General features: G+C 54.9%; 1 protein-coding gene across 4 annotated transcripts in view; it reads left to right on the top strand.

Moving 5' to 3' along the window:
* Positions 1-273: 273 nt before the first annotated feature.
* The window catches only part of SH2B3 (SH2B adaptor protein 3), a 37,516-nt gene continuing 20,908 nt past the window's right edge, over positions 274-16,881 (top strand). For all 4 annotated transcript variants that reach the window (XM_059893703.1, XM_059893705.1, XM_059893707.1 and 1 more), the window contains exons 1-2: positions 274-621; positions 10,866-11,651. In XM_059893703.1, the coding sequence (XP_059749686.1) occupies positions 10,893-11,651 (759 nt within the window). In that variant the 5' untranslated portion in view covers positions 274-621; positions 10,866-10,892. The remainder of the gene's footprint in view (positions 622-10,865; positions 11,652-16,881) is intronic.

Below are 16,881 nucleotides of genomic sequence, written 5' to 3' on the forward strand. Positions count from 1 at the left end.
GTGATCTGTGGGCGTGGCTTTACAAGGCCCCGCCTCTCCCCGGGCTGGCTTTTGAGACCCCAGGACCTGGTTAGTCGCAGAGGAGCAGAACTGATGGGCGGGGCGGGGCCTGGCCCCGCCCCTGGGCCTGTTTTCTCCCCGCCCCCTGCCAAGTCTGGCTCGCGGGCGGACTGGGGCGGGGCCTGGTGTGGCCCCGCCCCACCCTGGCCCCGCCCCTGCCGTGGCCGCCCTCCCCCGCCGGGCTCCGCTCGCACAGCCGGTTCCTCTTTACATAACGGCGCGGGGCGGCATGGGCTCGGGCCACCGCCTCCGCCCGGCCGCCCGCCCGGACTGTCGCGGCCCGCGGTGGAGACGGCGGCCTCAGCAAAGTTTCCCCGGTGGCGGCCCGGAGGCGCATCCTCCCGCAACTGTCAAGCGCTGGCGGCGGAAATGATGAGGCGCTGGCCATTTTCCGAGCCCGGGTTTCCTGCCTGAGCCCCGCTCGAGCGAGCCGCGAGCCAGGAGCCGGCGCGCGGGAGAGAACGCGCCCGGGGCGGGGGCCCTCCCGCCCCCTCGGGATTTCGGGGGGCCGGGGGCGCGCGACGCCATGGGCCGGCCGGGCCCGGACCCCCTCTCTTTCAGGTAAGCCCGCCTTTCCCAGCGCTCCCCTCCTCCGGGGCTGGGAGGGCTTTAATGGGGGAAGAGGAGGCCCCGTGTCCAGTTCTGCCCAGTATCTGCGCACTCCCACAACAGCCTAAAATATTGTCCTGAAGCTAACTCAGATGGAGGTGTTCAGGGGTGACCGCTCCCCAGCTCCTGCGACACCCTGCCAGCCGACACCCCCAGCCACACACGTGTTGGGGATGTAATGGGGGTAGCTGAGGCAGTGGGGGAGGCGCTGAGAGAGGGTATGGCTAATACTCCCAGTCCGCCTCTTAACGTAGCCCAACCAGTCAACTTGCGCCTGGTTGTGGTGGGGGGGGCGGCCCGGGCGGCCCGGGCGGCCCGGCTTGGTACCTTGAAAGTGAAAGTAGTGAAACTGAGCCCATGAGAATGGAAGAGTCCTCTTGGAGTGGGGCGCAGGCCCCTCCCCACTCTCCCAGGCCAGGCCGTGTGGCTAAGAGGGTAGTCCTCCCCCCCATTCCAGAAGCCCCTCTCCCCATTCCCTGCATCAGGGAGGTGGGGTGGCCCAGGCACCCCCATGCTATAGAATCTGGGGGTTCAAAAGGGTTAGGGCTCTCACAGCTCAGGTCTCTTTGGGCTGGTACCCTCCCACCCTGGACCTGGGGCTCCAGGGGAATCCTCCCACCAAAAAAATGGGACACAGGTCATTGGCCTAATAGATCAGCAGGGCTGGGAAGGTATTTCAGAGGCCCTTAATGCCTGGTGCAGAAATCCCCTCCCTTCCCTCATTCTGTTCCTGGGGGCTTTCGGGGCAATGGGGACTGCATTTGAGGAACTGGGGGGGGGGGGCCTGCCTGCCATTCCACTTTTTTTCCTGAGTTTCCTCATTCTCCTGTTTCTCTTCCCCATTCCCGGGCCACAATGATGTAGGTGAGGAGGTCACTGCCTGCAGCTGGGGGCCTCCAGGGAGGGGAATGGCCAGGCCGGACTGAGTGGGAGGAAGTGAAATTGGGCTACAGGCGGGGGGCTTTGGAACAGAGGGCCTGGCAAGGCCAAGTCTGAAGGGCCAAGGTCCAGCTTTGGGGGCAGGAGGGGCAGAGATCTGACCCGCACCCCCTGGCCTGGGAGATGAGCCTCCTCTGACACCCACCAGCTACCAGGCTCAGCTGGGGCAGCCGGCCCATCCCCATTTACAGTCCAACCCTGAGGCCCCTGTCAGGGCTGTGGGTGTATGGATCTCCGGGGTTGTGGGTGCGAGTTGTATCTGGATTTCCCATTGCTGACCTGGCTGCCAGAGCGGAAACAGCCCTGGAGGCTCTCCGGGGCCTGCGGGGGCCAGAGACCCAGCTCTAATGGGGGGAGAGCCGGCTGAGGCCGCCTTGTCAGGCTGGGGTCAGCAGATGAGAGGCCAGGGCCTGTTTTGGGAAGTTGGAAGGGTTTTTAATACACTTTTTCTGAGCCTTTTCCCACAACCCCCCTCTGGGAGGGAAAAATCCTTCTGAGCCAAAGGGTGAACATTCCTAGAACTTGTGTGAGTCCCCGTGGGCCACAGAGGCAGCCAGCTGGGAAGGGGCTGGACTAAAGTATCAGCTTCTGGCGTCTGAGGACCTTCAGGGGCTCAGCAGCGGCAGAGGAGAGTCCTGGAAGCTTAGGTTCCATTCCCTCACTGCCTTTTTTCCAGCTGAGGGCATGGGCAAGTGATACTTGTGAACCTCAGTTTCCCCTATGTGAAATGGGGTAATAATAGGTTTGTGGTAGGGTATGTAATAAGCCTGGCATTGAAAGGGTTCAATTCCAGGTGGTGGTGGTGGTGGTGGTGGTGGTTTTCATCATTACCACCATTAGTGTTATTGTTACTGGCTGTGGAATGTTTGTTCATCAGCATCCCTTGAGCACCACCTGCACGTGCAGCTCTGGGGTTTCCTGAGTGTTTGGGAGAATTCTGGAGACCCAGGCAGGATGAGGTGATGGTGCTTCCTGGCTATATGGCCTTGCTTAACCACCCCAGCCTCCGTTTCTTCATCTGTCAAATGGGTGTGATAATAGTACCTACTTCTTTAGGGTCATTGGAACCACAAATGAGTGAATTCACGAAGTGTTTATTTAGCGTGGCTTGGTCAGCAGGAAGAATAGTAATAAGGATGAGATTGTTATTATCTTGTTTGTTGTGGATGTTAGCTCTGCTCGTTTTCCTTCCAGATCCACCCGCCCCCCCCACCCCCCCATTCTTCTGAACCCTGGGCTTGATCCTTCTCCAATAAACAGAACTCTCTAATACAAATTAGATCCTGTAGAACCACTCCAGATATGGCGGTAGCCTGGGCCCAGCAGGTACTGGGTAGCCCTGCAGCAGTTCAGCCTGTGGGGACCCTTGGATATCTGGGTCTGGCTGTGCCACCTCCTGGATGGAGTCTCCCCGAGGGCAGAGGGGGGCAAGGCTGGAGACACTTGGAGGGACCTCCCAGCTGCTAGTTCCAGCGCTGCCCACGCCGAGTGGGGGAGACAGGGCACATAAAGCATTCAGTGCTGGCCTTGGCACTCAATTAATAATAGATATGGTTGTTGTTGTTATTATTAAAATGAGAGGTCTCTTCTGTTCAGTTCTCACTTCTCCCAGTAGCAGCATGGGTTTTGGAGCCAAATCTGAGCTTTGCCAGCTTCTAGCTGTGAGGCCTTGGGCAAGTTACCTGAATTCTCTGGGGCGCACCTGCCCAGCGGGGGCCAAGAGTCCCAGCTTCTCCCCGGTATATGAGCCTGCATGTGAGTGCATATGTGAAGTGTATGAGTCTGGCACAGAGTAGCGACTCAAACTGCGTTGGGTATAATTGCTATGGCCGTGTGACCTTGGGCTTGTCCCTTAACCTCTCTGAGCTATGGGTCTCCTCATCTATGAATGAGAGTACTAATAGGGTTGTTTTGAGAAGAGGCATGCAGAGTGCCTGGCATGCAGTCAGCGCTCAATAAGAGCTACGCTGTTAATGCCCAAGAGGGGGGCTGGCACTTAATTGCCAGGTTTCCTGGGAAAATGGGCCCTAGGGGCTCCGGGTGTTCAGCATCTTTGGGCGGAGCAGGAAGCTGCTTCCATCTGGCAGACAGAGAAGCCTGCCTTGGAGAGTCCAGAGGTGTAATACAAGTTGCTTGTTCCCAGCCAGACCCTGTTCCCAGCTACCCGCCCTCCCTGAGGAAACTGAGGCGGGCAGGCTGCCCAGGGGAAGTGACTCAGCTGGGGTCACTCGCTGAGTCAGTCCTAATTGGACCCAGGAGCCCTGTGCCTCAGCTCCCTGGCTTCCGGGGCCTGAGGTCCCTCGGGGACTGGGCAGGTCCAAACCACAGCTGGACACCCACTTACTTGGGCCCCAAAGCCTGGACGACCAGCATTCTTCAGCTGGGGCTCCGGGGTCCCATTGGCCACCACTGGGCTGCTCAGCCCAGCATCCTTCCTCCCAGCAGGGGCAAGGGGCACTTCCCCAGGAGAGCAAGTCCTCCTGGCGTCCCCCGGCCCCGCCCCGCCCGGAAACCCGGCAGCTGCGCAGATGGCTGGAAGATTTTTCCTCCCACGCCACCCTGTCAGGGGTCGGCTAGGGGGGCCGGGCTGCAGGCTTCCTCATGAACCAGGCCTGGAGCCCCTGGGGGCCTGCCCGGATGTGGGCCCCCATCCTGGCTGGCCAAGGGCAGCCTGCCACTGCCCCATGGGTCCCCAGGGAGGCCTGGGAGGGAGGAAGTCTGTGCCCTGCTCACCCGGGAGCTGACTCACAAGGGTGCCTGAGGGGGAGGCCTTGGCCTTGAGGGGCTGGGGAACTGGAAATGCAATTAGGGGAGTGGACACAAAAGAGGGCCTTCGGCATGGGATCTGTCCTTTGAGAGCTGGCACTCTGGTGTCATCTCGCGGGAGGAGAGGCCCCGAGAGGGTGATGAGTGTGGGGAGAGCATCGCAGGAGCAGGAGGGCTTGAGGGCACCCGTCCTGATACCCTGAGGAAGCAACACCGTCTGGGGGCGTGGGGTGTGCAGAGCTGACTGAGAGGCTTCCCCTCTCTCCCCTCAACCCAGGGGCAGTTAAAGAAAGAAGTCACATGCTGGGATGGGGGTGGCTTAGAGAGTTCTGCCTATTCTTCAGTGGCCCTGGCTTTCCCCACCTCCCAAAGGCTGTTGGCCAGGGTGTCAGGCTGAGTGAGGGTGGGGGCAGAGGAAGCCAGAGGACATTTCCTGTTCTGGCAGACTGTGCTGGTGTGATAAATGTCCTCAGGCACTAGGTGACCCCGGCGAGAGTGCATCAGGGCCCCCTGGCTGCCCGATGGGCTAGAGCAGAACCCACTTCTCAGCCTCCCCAGGGCCCCAGAACCTTTGCTCTGTACTGCCTGTAGGCTTCTACACAGTCTGGCCAGCTCGAGTGGTGTGAAAGGGCAGTGGGCCTCCTGCCAGGCAGTGTGTGTTGGAATCCCCTCAACTCTCTGGGCCTCCTTGGACGGGGAGGGGGGGTGGTCTCGGCTCCTGGAGAAGTTGGTGCTGTGGGTAGGAAAGGCAGAAATACTTACAGCAGCCTGGAGTGAACTTAGAGGGCTCCCTGGAAGAGGTGTCTCCCTCTGAAGGTATAAGACTTCCTGCCCAAACATCTGTGAGCTGTGGACCTGGGGGAGGATTGAGGCTCTGGACTGGCTCATTTTAACTTCACTTATCACAATTTAAAATATTCTCCCCAAGCCTTGGCAGGTGAAATTCCCACAGGTGGGTAAAGGCCTTCTCTGCACCTGGGCCTGATAATTAAACAGGAAATATTAGCTTCCCAAGATTACATTATTACCCAGGGTGATTGGATAGAGGAGAGGCTGATGAGCCTCGATCTCTGGGGTCCTGGGTTAGAGTGAGCCCCACAATTCAGAGCCAGGATTCCCAGCTGTTCAGAGCCTGAATTCTCCCCGGCTTGGTGTAGGATGTATATGCTTGAACAGGGGACACCAGGTACTGGCTAAGGCTTCAAAGCCCTTACCAGGTTGCCCTGAGCAGGGACTCTGTGGACACAATTGTCTGAACTTGGGGTCCTGAAAGGCAGACCCACCCCCGCCCTGACGTGAGCCCCAGGATGGGCACAGAGGTAGCCGCCTCCATCTCCATGTGTTTGCTGTGGGGACTTGGCGGGGGGTTGCTGGGATGCAGTCTGATCTCCCTGCTCCACGTCACATCATCCTTGTCCCTCACCCTGCTGTGGGATTTTGGGAAATCCTGGACTCCGACTCCCTTACCCAGCAGATCTCCCTGCCCCAAAAGCCCAGGATGAGGAGATGGGAGGGACCCCCTGGATTTGCAGGCCCCTCTCTGTGGAAGGCTGTTCACCCCTTTGGCTGCCCAGGCTCCCAGATGCTCCTGTGGGGTGTCGGAGGGGATAGAAATGCCCCAAAGATCCCTCTACTCCCTGTACCCACTAGCTGAAGCCCTGGGGGCTCCTGGGAACCCCCAGGTGACTAGTAGTTGCTTCCTACCAAGAGCTTTTAGGCCCTGTTCCCAGGATTGGCGTGATCTGATCAATTGCTCTTCCTCTGTGTCTGGCGCATAGTAAACACTCAATAAATGCTTCCACCTGGGCCGAGGCCCAAGGAGGGGACCACCTTCCTGTGGCCTGGCTGCCTGCCCCGGCCAGGAAACCTCCCAGGCATGGCCCCCTCCCCGGCACAGGCCACAGCTGAGTGCTCTGGCTGGTGACTTCCTGCCTCGAGCTCCTGCCCGGAGCTGCCTGAGCAGTGCTTCACCCCTGAAAAGGCCTTGTGTTCGGGCTCCCGTGACCCTCCCTGCCTGGCCCAGCCCATGAAGCCAGGCTCTGCCTGTGGCTTCTTGCAGCAGGCAGGCCTGACATTCTCTGTAGCAGGCGCTCCTCTCTTCTAACAATAATAGTAATAAAATAGCAACAGCCACTTGTTTCTTGAGCCCTGTGCCAAGCACCCCTCAGACATCAGTTCTTAGAATGCTCCTAGTGAATGCCAAGAACATTAGCCCACTTTGCAGATGGGGACACTGAGGCTCAGAGAGGGAAGCCCTCTCTTCTGCATCACACAGCAAGGAAGTGGCAGAATTAGGATGTGAACCCAGATTTGGTTGATAGCTCCACCGTAGAGAGGTCATCTGTGGTGGTGGGTTTCTCGGAGCCCCTCAGCCTTTTCTGTCAGTCCACAAAGGTCAGGAGCATGATTCCAGGAGTACGACTGTCAAATAGCAGCCCGCCTCAACCCTAGGAGTTCATTAATTCATGCAACTGTTATTTCTGGAGCACCGGCTCTGACCAGGCCCTGCAGAGTGCGCAGGAGCGCGATGGCCCTCGGCCTGCTGGGGGCAGACACCCCGGGCGGAGGGAGATGGGCAGTGAGCAGTATTGCTCATGTATAGCTGGCGCTTCCAGCAGAGCGAGCGGGTTCTAATCACAGCTCTGCCCCTCGAGGGCCCCGTGACCCTGGGCAAGCCATTCCTCCCACACCTTGGCTTTCTCATCCATAAAATGGGCATAATGCTAGGAATGCCCACTCTGGTGGGGAATAAACAAGTGAATAAATGCAAAGTGTTTAGCACAGAACAGGGCACATAGAAAGCGTGAAACAGTGTCATTTATTGTTGTTCTAAAATTTTCGCCCTGTGGCTATTTTCCAACCACCTGGTGCGTTTATGACCTGGACAGAGGAGCTGAGGCCTCCTGACTCCAGCAGGAGCTGAATGAGACCTTTATATCCCCTCCTCTGGATAAACATTGACTGGGCAGTGAGTCTTCCTTGTGGTGTGCATTTGGGCATTGATCAGGTGTTTTGGGGGGGCCTTGTGTTTGGGGTTTCCATTAATTGCTAGCTGTGGGACCTCTGTGCTTCAGTTTCTCCACCTGTAAAATGAGAGCAATTACTGGCCCTACCTCCTAGTACTGTTGTGAAGCTTGGGAGAGTTGATGTTTTGCAAAAGCAGTTAGAAGAACACCTGAGGTATAGCACATGCTGAGTACACACCACTCTTATGGAGAATTGGAATAGGGGGCCTGGTGAGGAGAGCTGCCAGCCACTGCCTGGGCGGTGAGGGAGCTGGGAGCAGGCACAGCTGTTCTGAGAAGGCTCTTAACCAGGGTTTGGTCCTGCAGCTGGGCTTCAGGACTCTGATGTACATGGGTGGACAGGGTCAGGTGTTCCAGGCAAAGGGATAGGCCTGGGTGCCCAGGAGGTGGGTTGGCCCAGCAAGAGGTGGTCACTGGTGGGTGCTGGCCACCACACATGTGTCAGAGGAGCCAGAGGTTGCAAATCCAGCCGACCTCTTGCATTCCTACATTCATTCATTCAGCAGGCATTTGTTGGGCTCCTGCTGCATGCTAGGAACTGGGGATGGAGCTGGGAGTGGCTCCTGGCGAGTGGAGCTCAGTGTCTGGTGGGGAGATAGTCACTAATTAAACAATCATTGGCATTGAATGAGAGCACGCGACCAGTGTGCTGAAAGACAAGTTCCGGACTCAGTCGCCAGGGAGCTCAGGGAAGGCTTCTCTTGAGTGAGACTGGAAGCAGACTGGGAGCAGGCAGGGCAAAGGGACACCTGATGCAGTTGTCCAGAGGCAGCTGGTGTGAGGGCACATCACACGGGGTCTCGTGGATGGGACAGGAGCTTGGGTCTGGAATCTGGTTTCCCCAACCTGTGAGGACAGTGCTGGCCTCACCTGTGTCAAGGCGTGGGGTGGCCGAGGGGTTAACCAAGGACAGGTCGCCCACACATGCAGGTAAAACCCTCCTCTTCACCAACAGGGGTGGATTTCTTGGCAGAGCGTGGTGGCCAAGGGCACATGTGGCCCCTCTCCCTTCCCTTCTGCCCACTGTGTACAAAGTACGTGCGGTGTATAGGTGCCAAGGACCCTGTGATACGCAAAAACGTCAAGTGTGTGCACAGCACCCTCCCAGCTGGTACAGTGGCACCCACTCTGTGCCGTCTGGGCTGTCTTGCTGTGATCGGCTGCAGGGTCACCACCACGGCCTGGAGATGTGGAGTGGGGTGTGGCAGAAAGAACCCCAGTTTCTAGGTTCAGATCTTCACCTTGAGTCCCCTTTCAAGGACTCCTTGCAGCCATCTTAGGAGGTAGATACTGTGCTGCTCTCCATTTGACAGATGAAGAAACGGGTTCAGAGAGGTCCAGTCAGAGGCACACAGCCAATACTTGTGTGTGTGTGTGTGTGTGTGTGTGTGTGTAATGTAGCAGCAGGAGAGCAGGAATTTCTTTCTGGTTCACTGCTGCATCTCCAGGGCCTAGCACAGTGGCTGACACACAGTAGGCCCTCAGTAACATCTGGGTGGGGGTGTGTGTGTGTGAATGAGCAGCCATGACTGTGTGGTCCCCAGCAGGGGCCCGGGCCCAGCCAGGCTTAGTTGGAAGGACGGACGGTACTGGTGGTAACTAGAGAGGCCCAGGGTTCAGCACCGTGGACAGCAGAGGGTAGGGGGCTTCTGCGTTTTGATTGTGTGGGAGCCCCAGTTGGGATGAGCAGGCAAGGGTCTGCCTGTCCTGACGTTCCCCCATCAGAACAGGAAGTACCTTTGCACTCCTTGTGAGTCTTGTTAATTTATCCCTTTTTATTCGTTGTTTTATATTTATTTATTTAAAAAATAAGTTTATTTTATTTATTTATTTTTGGCTGCGTTGGGTTTTGTTGCTGCGCGCGGGCTTTCTCTAATTGCAGTGAGTGGGTGCTACTCTTCGTTGTGGTGCGCGGGCTTCTCATTGTGGTGGCTTCTCCTGTTGCGGAGCAGGGGCTGTAGGCACGTGGGCTCCGGTAGTTGTGGCACGCGGGCTCAGTAGTTGTGGCTCGCGGGCTCTAGAGCGCAGGCTCAGTAGTTGTGGCGCAGGGGCTTAGTTGCTCTGCGGCATGTGGGATCTTCCCGGACCAGGGCTTGAACCCGTGTCCCCTGCATTGGCAGGCAGATTCTTAACCACTGCACCACCAGGAAAGCCCCTATATTTATTTTCATTGACACTAATAATACACTCTTATTGTAACATTCATTACAAGCCTTATTAGGCTTTTCCTAGGTTCTAAGGCCTTTACATTTATTAACTCAATGAATCCTCATAACACTCCTATGAGGTAATCATGGTCCCCATTTTACAGATGGGGAAAGCAAGGCAGAAAGAAATCACACACCCAAGGTGACACAACTAGTAAGTGGTTCATGCTGGAATTTGAGTCCAGGCTCCAGGCGCCATGTTCTTAGCCATATTTTCTAGAGACAAGTAGTAACAGTTTTCCTTGGTTACTTCCCCCCTTGCACCCCCGATTCTGGTTCCTCCCCACAGGTCACCACTGTTTCTGGATGGTGTTGCTCCAGCCACATCTTTCCTGTCCACCACTTAAATACATTTATGTACACATAAGAATTGGTAGTTTTGCTTTGTGTGTTCATGTAAATGGGATCGCATGGTTTGTATTGCTCTGTGGTTTGCTTTTTTCCCTTAGCGCTGTGCCCTGGAGATTCCCCAAGGTGGTAGCATAGATCTTCGTCCTCCTTTTCCACTGCTGAAGCATATTCCAGCCTGCAGATGTACCACAGTTTATTTCACCAGTCTCTGACTGATAGGGCTTTAGGTTGTATTTATTTTTTCCTGTTATAAATGTTGGGGCAGGAACGCCTAGCAGGGGATTGTCTTGTACATGCCTCTCTGCGCATGGGGGCACCTATTTCTCCCTGAATATTTTTATAAGTGGAATTACTAGGTCTGAAAATGATCCTGCCAAATTGCCCTCCCAAAAGGCTGTACCTCTAACAGTACCGGCAACACTGAAGGGAGTGCCCGTTTTGCTGCATCTTCACCAGCACTGGGTATTAACAGTAATTTTCACTTTTTTTTTTTTTTTTTTAAATTAATTAATTAATTTATTTATTTTTGGCTGTGTTGGGTCTTCGTTTCTGTGCCAGGGTTTCTCTAGTTGCGGCAAGCGGGGGCCACTCCTCATCGCGGTGCGCGGACCTCTCACTATCGTGGCCTCTCTTGTTGCGGAGCACAGGCTCCAGACGCGCAGGCTCAGCAATTGTGGCTCACGGGCCCAGTTGCTCCGCGGCATGCGGGATCCTCCCAGACCAGGGCTCAAACCCGTGTCCCCTGCATTAGCAGGCGGATTCTCAACCACTGCACCACCAGGGAAGCCCCGTAATTTTCACTTTTTGACGTGCCTGGTGACTAGCGTGTCTGGCGGTGGCTTTAAGTGGGTGTCTGCTCACCCGTCCGCTCCCTCCTCTGTCACTCACTCCCCACTGTGTCTTTCAGCCCGGCCGCTCTACCTTGGTCTCCGCCATGAACGGGCCCACCTTGCAGTCCTCCTCGGCCTCCTCCGCATCCTCGGCCTCCTCGGCGGCGACGGCCCCATCCCCACGGGGCTGGAGCGAGTTCTGCGAGCTGCATGCGGTGGCCGCAGCCCGGGAGCTGGCCCGGCAGTACTGGCTTTTCGCCCGCGAGCACCCGCACCACGCGCCCCTGCGCGCCGAGCTTGTGTCGCTGCAGTTCACCGACCTCTTCCAGCGCTACTTCTGCCGCGAGGTGCGCGAGGGCCGGGCGCCTGGGCTGTCGGGCACCCGGGCCGCCGCCCCCGCGCGCGACTACCGTGAGACTGGCCGCGGGCCCCCGGCCAAGGCCGAGGCGTCCCCAGCCGAGCCGGGCCCCGCCACCCCCGCCCCCGGCCTGCCCAAGGCCCGCAGCTCGGAGGAGCTGGCCCCGCCGCGGCCGGCCGCCGCCTGCTCCCTCCAGCACCTGCGCCACAGTCTCCGCCACATCTTCCGCCACCGCTCGGCCGGGGAGCTGCCCGCGGCCCCCAGCGCGGCCGCAGGGGAGGCAGGCGAGGCCCCGGCCAGGCCCGGCCTGGCCAGGAAGCTCCTGCCCTGGAGCCTGGCCCGGGAGCCGCCACCCGAGGCCCTCAAGGAGGCGACGCTGCGGTACAGCCTGGCTGACGAGGCCTCCATGGACAGCGGGGCGCGCTGGCAAAGGGGGCGGCTGGCGCTGCGGCGCGCTGGCCCCGACGGCGCGGACCGCCTGCTGGAGCTCTTCGACCCGCCCAAGGTAAGACCCCGCGCACGTGGTTACGTGGGTACGGGTGGTGACACTTTTCCAGCAGGCGGCCACAAAGTGCCCGGCGGAAAGCGCGCCTTCTTAAAAGTGAACTTTTTCCTCTGAGAATAATTTTCCGTTTACAGATAGTACAGAGTTCCCTTATACACTGCACCCAGCTTTGCCTCATGTTAACATGTTACAGTACCATGTACATCCGTCTTATAATTAAGGAACAAACATTGGTACATTACTGTTAACTGAACTCCGAGGTTCCTTTGGATTCCACTAGTTTTCCCCTAATGTCCCTCTTCTGCTTCAGGACACTATGTTAGATTTAGCTGTCATGTTTCCCTAGGCACCTCTTGGCTGTGACAGTTTCTCAGGCGTTTCTTGTTTCTGATGGCTTTGACAGTTTTGAGGAGCACTGGTCAGGGATTTTGTAGAATGTCCAGGGACACCATACATGGGCATCATGTGGGCTAGTGGCAGCCTGGTCCAAGGTCCTTGAAACCCCTGACCCAGCTGACCCTGACAAACAGGAGGATTTCTCCTAGGGAGTTCAAAACCGTCGTGGAATTCCTTGGAGCCTCCCCTGCTTTGTGGATGTCTTATTTTCTCTCAGGTTTAAATCTTTTTGTCTTTTTCCTTCGCATCCCACTTAATTCCGGCGGTGTAGTTGAGGCTGAAGGTCACTGTGGTCTACACACCTGCCGGACTCCATCTTTGGCCAGATGTGTCAAGTTGATGGGACCATGTGGTCTTCCTTTCTCTTCTCTTTGTGGTTCTGTTATGTCCTAGGGCCTTGGTCTAGAGAGTGAGCAAAGCAGATCCCAGCCCTGAGGGGTCACGGTCTGGGTGGAGGAGACCAAATGATTATTCATTCATTCAAAAGATACTTGTTGAGCACCTACACTGTACCAGGCACACACTAGGTGCTGGGGAAGCTGGCATCTTGGTGGGGCTATTGAAGGACTAAACCTACAAATGAACATGAAATTATCAATTGTATTTCGTGCTCTGAAGGAAAGCAATGGGGCCTCTGGGAGGATAACTGAGGGGCCCTAACTTGGGGGTTGGGATGGGGTGTTGTCAAGGAATCCCCTAATGTGAAGTACCTTTCCTTTTAAACTTCATTGTGGAGTCACATGCACATGCTGAGGCGTGTGAAGTGTGTTTGAAGCTCCACGAGTGTCCCTGTGTTAGTACACCCGGTGGCCCAGTGCCCCAGGGGCTCCCTCATGCCTCTTCCATGTCAGCACCCCTCCCCCCCCATACACATCGACTCCCACCCCCACGGATTGCATTTCTCTGTTTCGAACGTCATATAAATGGAATCGTATAGTGTATTGGTTTTTGTGTCTGGCTTCTTTCACCCAGCATGTTCTAGAGATTTGTCCATGCTCTTGGGTGCATCAGAGTTTGTTTCTTTTTATCGCTGAGTAAATCCAGTCTGTTGTATGGATGTACCACAGTTTATTTATCCATTCACCAGTTGATGGATATTTGGGTTGTTTCCACTTTGGGACTTGTACAAATCATGCTATAATGAAATTTGCTCTTAGGTCTTCGTATTGACATATGCGTCCATTTCCCTCCGGTAGAGTCCTAGAAGTGCTAGGTCATATGGGAAGTGCAAGTTTAATTTTATATGAAACTTCTAAACTTTTTCCAAAGTGGCAGCACAATTTTGCATCCCCATCAGCAGTGTATGAGTCTTTTTTCTTTCCAGCCCTTCTAGTGGATGTATACTGGTATCTCAAATCTTGGCTTTAATTTGCATTTCCCTTATGACTCATGAGGTTAAGTACCTTTTCATGTGTTTATTGGTCATTGGGATTGACTCTTTTTTCAAGTGTCTGCCATTTTTATTGAGTTGTCTGTCCTTTCCTTATTGATTTATAAAAGTTTTTATACCTGAATGTACTTCAGCACACTTGAATGCACTTTCTTTGTGTCGTACATATGACCTCCTGCTCTGTGGTTGTCTTTTTTACTCCTTTAATGGAATCTTTTCATGAGCCTAAGTTCTTTTTTTAAAATATTTATTTTATTTACTAGTTTATTTGGTTGCTCCCGGTCTTAGTTGTGGCTCACGGGCTCCTTAGTTGTGGCATGCGAATTCTCAGTTGTGGCATGCATTTGGGATCTAGTTCCCTGACCAGGGATCGAACCCGGGCCCCCTGCATTGGGAGCGCAGAGTCTTAACCACTGCGCCACCAGGGAAGTCCCATGAACCTAAGTTATTAACTTTAACGAAGTCCAGTTTATCGGTTGCTTTCCTGTATGGTTAGTGCTTTTTGTGTCCCATTTAAAGAATCTTTGCCTACCCAGGGTCATGAAGATATTTCTTGTCTTTTCTTTTTTTTTTTTTTGCCTGCGTTGGGGTCTTCGTTGCTGCACGCAGGCTTTCTCTAGTTGTGGCGAGTGGGGACTACTCTGTTGCGGTGCGCGGGCTTCTCATTGCGGTGGCTTCTCTTGTTGCGGAGCATGGGCTCTAGGTGCGTGGGCTTCATTAGTTGTGGCACGTGGGCTTAGTAGTTGTGGCGCACGGGCTTAGTTGCTCCGTGGCATGTGGGATCTTCCCAGACCAGGGCTTGAACCTGTGTCCCCTGCATTGGCAGGCAGATTCTTTTCTTCTTTTCTTTTTTTGGCTGCATCAGGTCTTAGTTGCAGCATGCGGGATCTTCGTTGAGGCACGTGGTATCTTTTGTTATGGCACACGAGCTTCTCTCTAGTTGTGGCCTGAGGGCTCCAGGGCGCGTGGGCTCAGTAGTTGTGGCACTTGGGCTTAGTTAGTTGCCCCACGGCATGTGGGATCTTAGTTCCCCAACCAGGGATCGAACCTGCATCCTCTGCATTGGAAGGCGGATTCTTCACCACTGGACCACCAGGGAAGTCCCGGCAGGCAGTTTCTTAACCACTGCACCACCAGGGATGTCCCTTGTCTTTTCTTCTAGAAGCTTTATTGTTTGGGCTGAATCATATTGATGGGCCTTCACAAGATCCATCCTGAATTAGTTTTTGTGTGTGGTGTGAGGTAGGGGTCACAATTCTTCCACTTCTGGTACTACATGCTGATGTGACTCTTTCTTTCCTATTGGATTGCATGCAATGCTACTCTGATCCTAAATCTAGTGTATATCTGTGCTTCTGGACCCTCCTTCTGTTCCACTGGCCTACGTGTCTGTTCTTATGTTAACACCACACTCTCTTTTTTTTTTTTTTTAATTATTTATTTTTATTTATTTATTTATATATGGCTGTGCTGGGTCTTCGTTTCTGTGTGAGGGCTTTCTCCAGTTGCGGCAAGTGGGGGCCACTCTTCATCGCGATGCGCGGGCCTCTATCATGGCTTCTCTTGTTGCGGAGCACAGGCTCCAGACGCGCAGGCTCAGTAATTGTGGCTCACGGGCCTAGCTGCTCTGCGGCATGTGGGATCTTCCCAGACCAGGGCTCGAACCCGTGTCCCCTGCATTGGCAGGCAGATTCTCAACCACTGCGCCACCAGGGAAGCCCACACCACACTCTCTTAATCACTGAAGTTTAACAGTGAGTCTTGCGGAGGTGAGTTTTTTTTTTTTTTTTGGCTGCGCCACGCAGCTTATGAGATCTTCGTTCCCCGACCAGGGGTTGAACCTGTGCCCTCAGCAGTGAAAGCACGGAGTCCTAACCACTGGACCACCAGGGAATTCCCACTGAGGAGGTGACTTCTGAACTGAGATCTTAATACTGAGATAAGAATCTCTGGGCAGTGGGAACAACATAGGCAAAGGTGCTGAGATGGGAAGGCATTTTGTATGTTTTTTTTTTTATATTTATTTTTATTTATTTATGTATTTATTTGGTTGCGCCGGGTCTTAGTTGTGGCAGGCAGGCTCCTTAGTTGCAGCTCGCTGGTTCCTTAGTTGTGGCACGTGAACTCTTAGTTGCAGCATGCATGTGGGATTTAGTTCCCTGACCAGGGATTGAACTTGGACCCCCTGCATTGGGAGCATGGAGTTTTAACCACTGCACCACCAGGGAAGTCCCCAGCATTTTGCATGTTTTTTTTTTCTCTTTTTTAATTAATTAATTTATTTTTTGGCTGCACTGGATCTTTGTTGCTGGGCATGGGCTTTCTCTAGTTGTGGCGAGCAGGGACTACTCTTCATTGTGGTGCTCGGGCTTCTCATTGTGGTGGCTTCTCTTGTTGCGGAGCACAGGCTCTAGGCGCGTGGGCTTCAGTAGTTGTGGCTCACGGGCTCTAGAGCGCAGGCTCGGTAGTTGTGGCACATGGGCTTCGTTGCTCCATGGCATGTGGGATCTTCCCGGACCAGGGCTCGAACCCGTGTCCCCTGACTTGGCAGGCGGATTCTTAACCACTGCACCACCAGGGAAGTCCCTTGCATGTTTTTAAGAAAGAAAAACAGAAGTGTGTTGGGAGCACAGACGGGGAAGATGGGGCGTGCGGGAGGATGTGCGGGTAGAGGGTCCCGTGAGGAGTCAGTATTTTATTCCAAGTGTAACACGAAGCCTTTGGAAAAACGCAAGTGCAGATAAAAACTTTACTCGTTTTTAAAACGTCTCAAGGCTCCGACACCATGAAAGGCAAATAACGTCCCAGACACATGATCTTATCTGCATGATAAGGTGGGGTTCCCTATAAAACTTTAAAACAACTGCTGCTGCTTAAAATAAACCATCTTGGAAAACCCAGTGTCAGGAGTCAGATGGACCCAGGTTCAAACAATGGATTAGTTTCTTTCTCAGCTCTGGGGCCTTAGGCAAGTGACGTCACCTCTCTGGGCCTCAGTTTCCTCCTCTATACAGTGGAGCTACTCAGAGTTCGCACCTTGTGTGGCTGTTGTGATAACTGGGAGGGCACATCTGCTGAGCGCCTGGCACAGGGAAGGCTCACTGTTACTGGCCCTCCTTGTTATTATGGTTGTCATGGTAGTGAAATGATTTGGGGGCTAAGGATGCAGATTTATTTCTAGTGCTGGTTTGGGCCCTTAGTGCCCAGCTGGGATGCATGATCAAGGCTCCTGTTCTTTGGGAACCCTGAGGGTGGGGCCCTGGTCAGAGTCCTCAGGGCTCGGAAGTGGTATCTGGCCTTGGAGAAGCGGGACCCGGAGTGGCAGCTGGGTCCCTGAGGCTCGCCCCTCTCTCCAGGCCGCCTGGGCCTCTGCCACAGGCTTGGTGGTCGCTGTGTGACCTGGGGTGTCCCCCACCAAGTGAGCAGCCCTGGTGGGGCCTCTCC

This window comes from Balaenoptera ricei, chromosome 14, assembly GCF_028023285.1.
Source record: "Balaenoptera ricei isolate mBalRic1 chromosome 14, mBalRic1.hap2, whole genome shotgun sequence".
Lineage (NCBI taxonomy): Eukaryota > Metazoa > Chordata > Mammalia > Artiodactyla > Balaenopteridae > Balaenoptera > Balaenoptera ricei.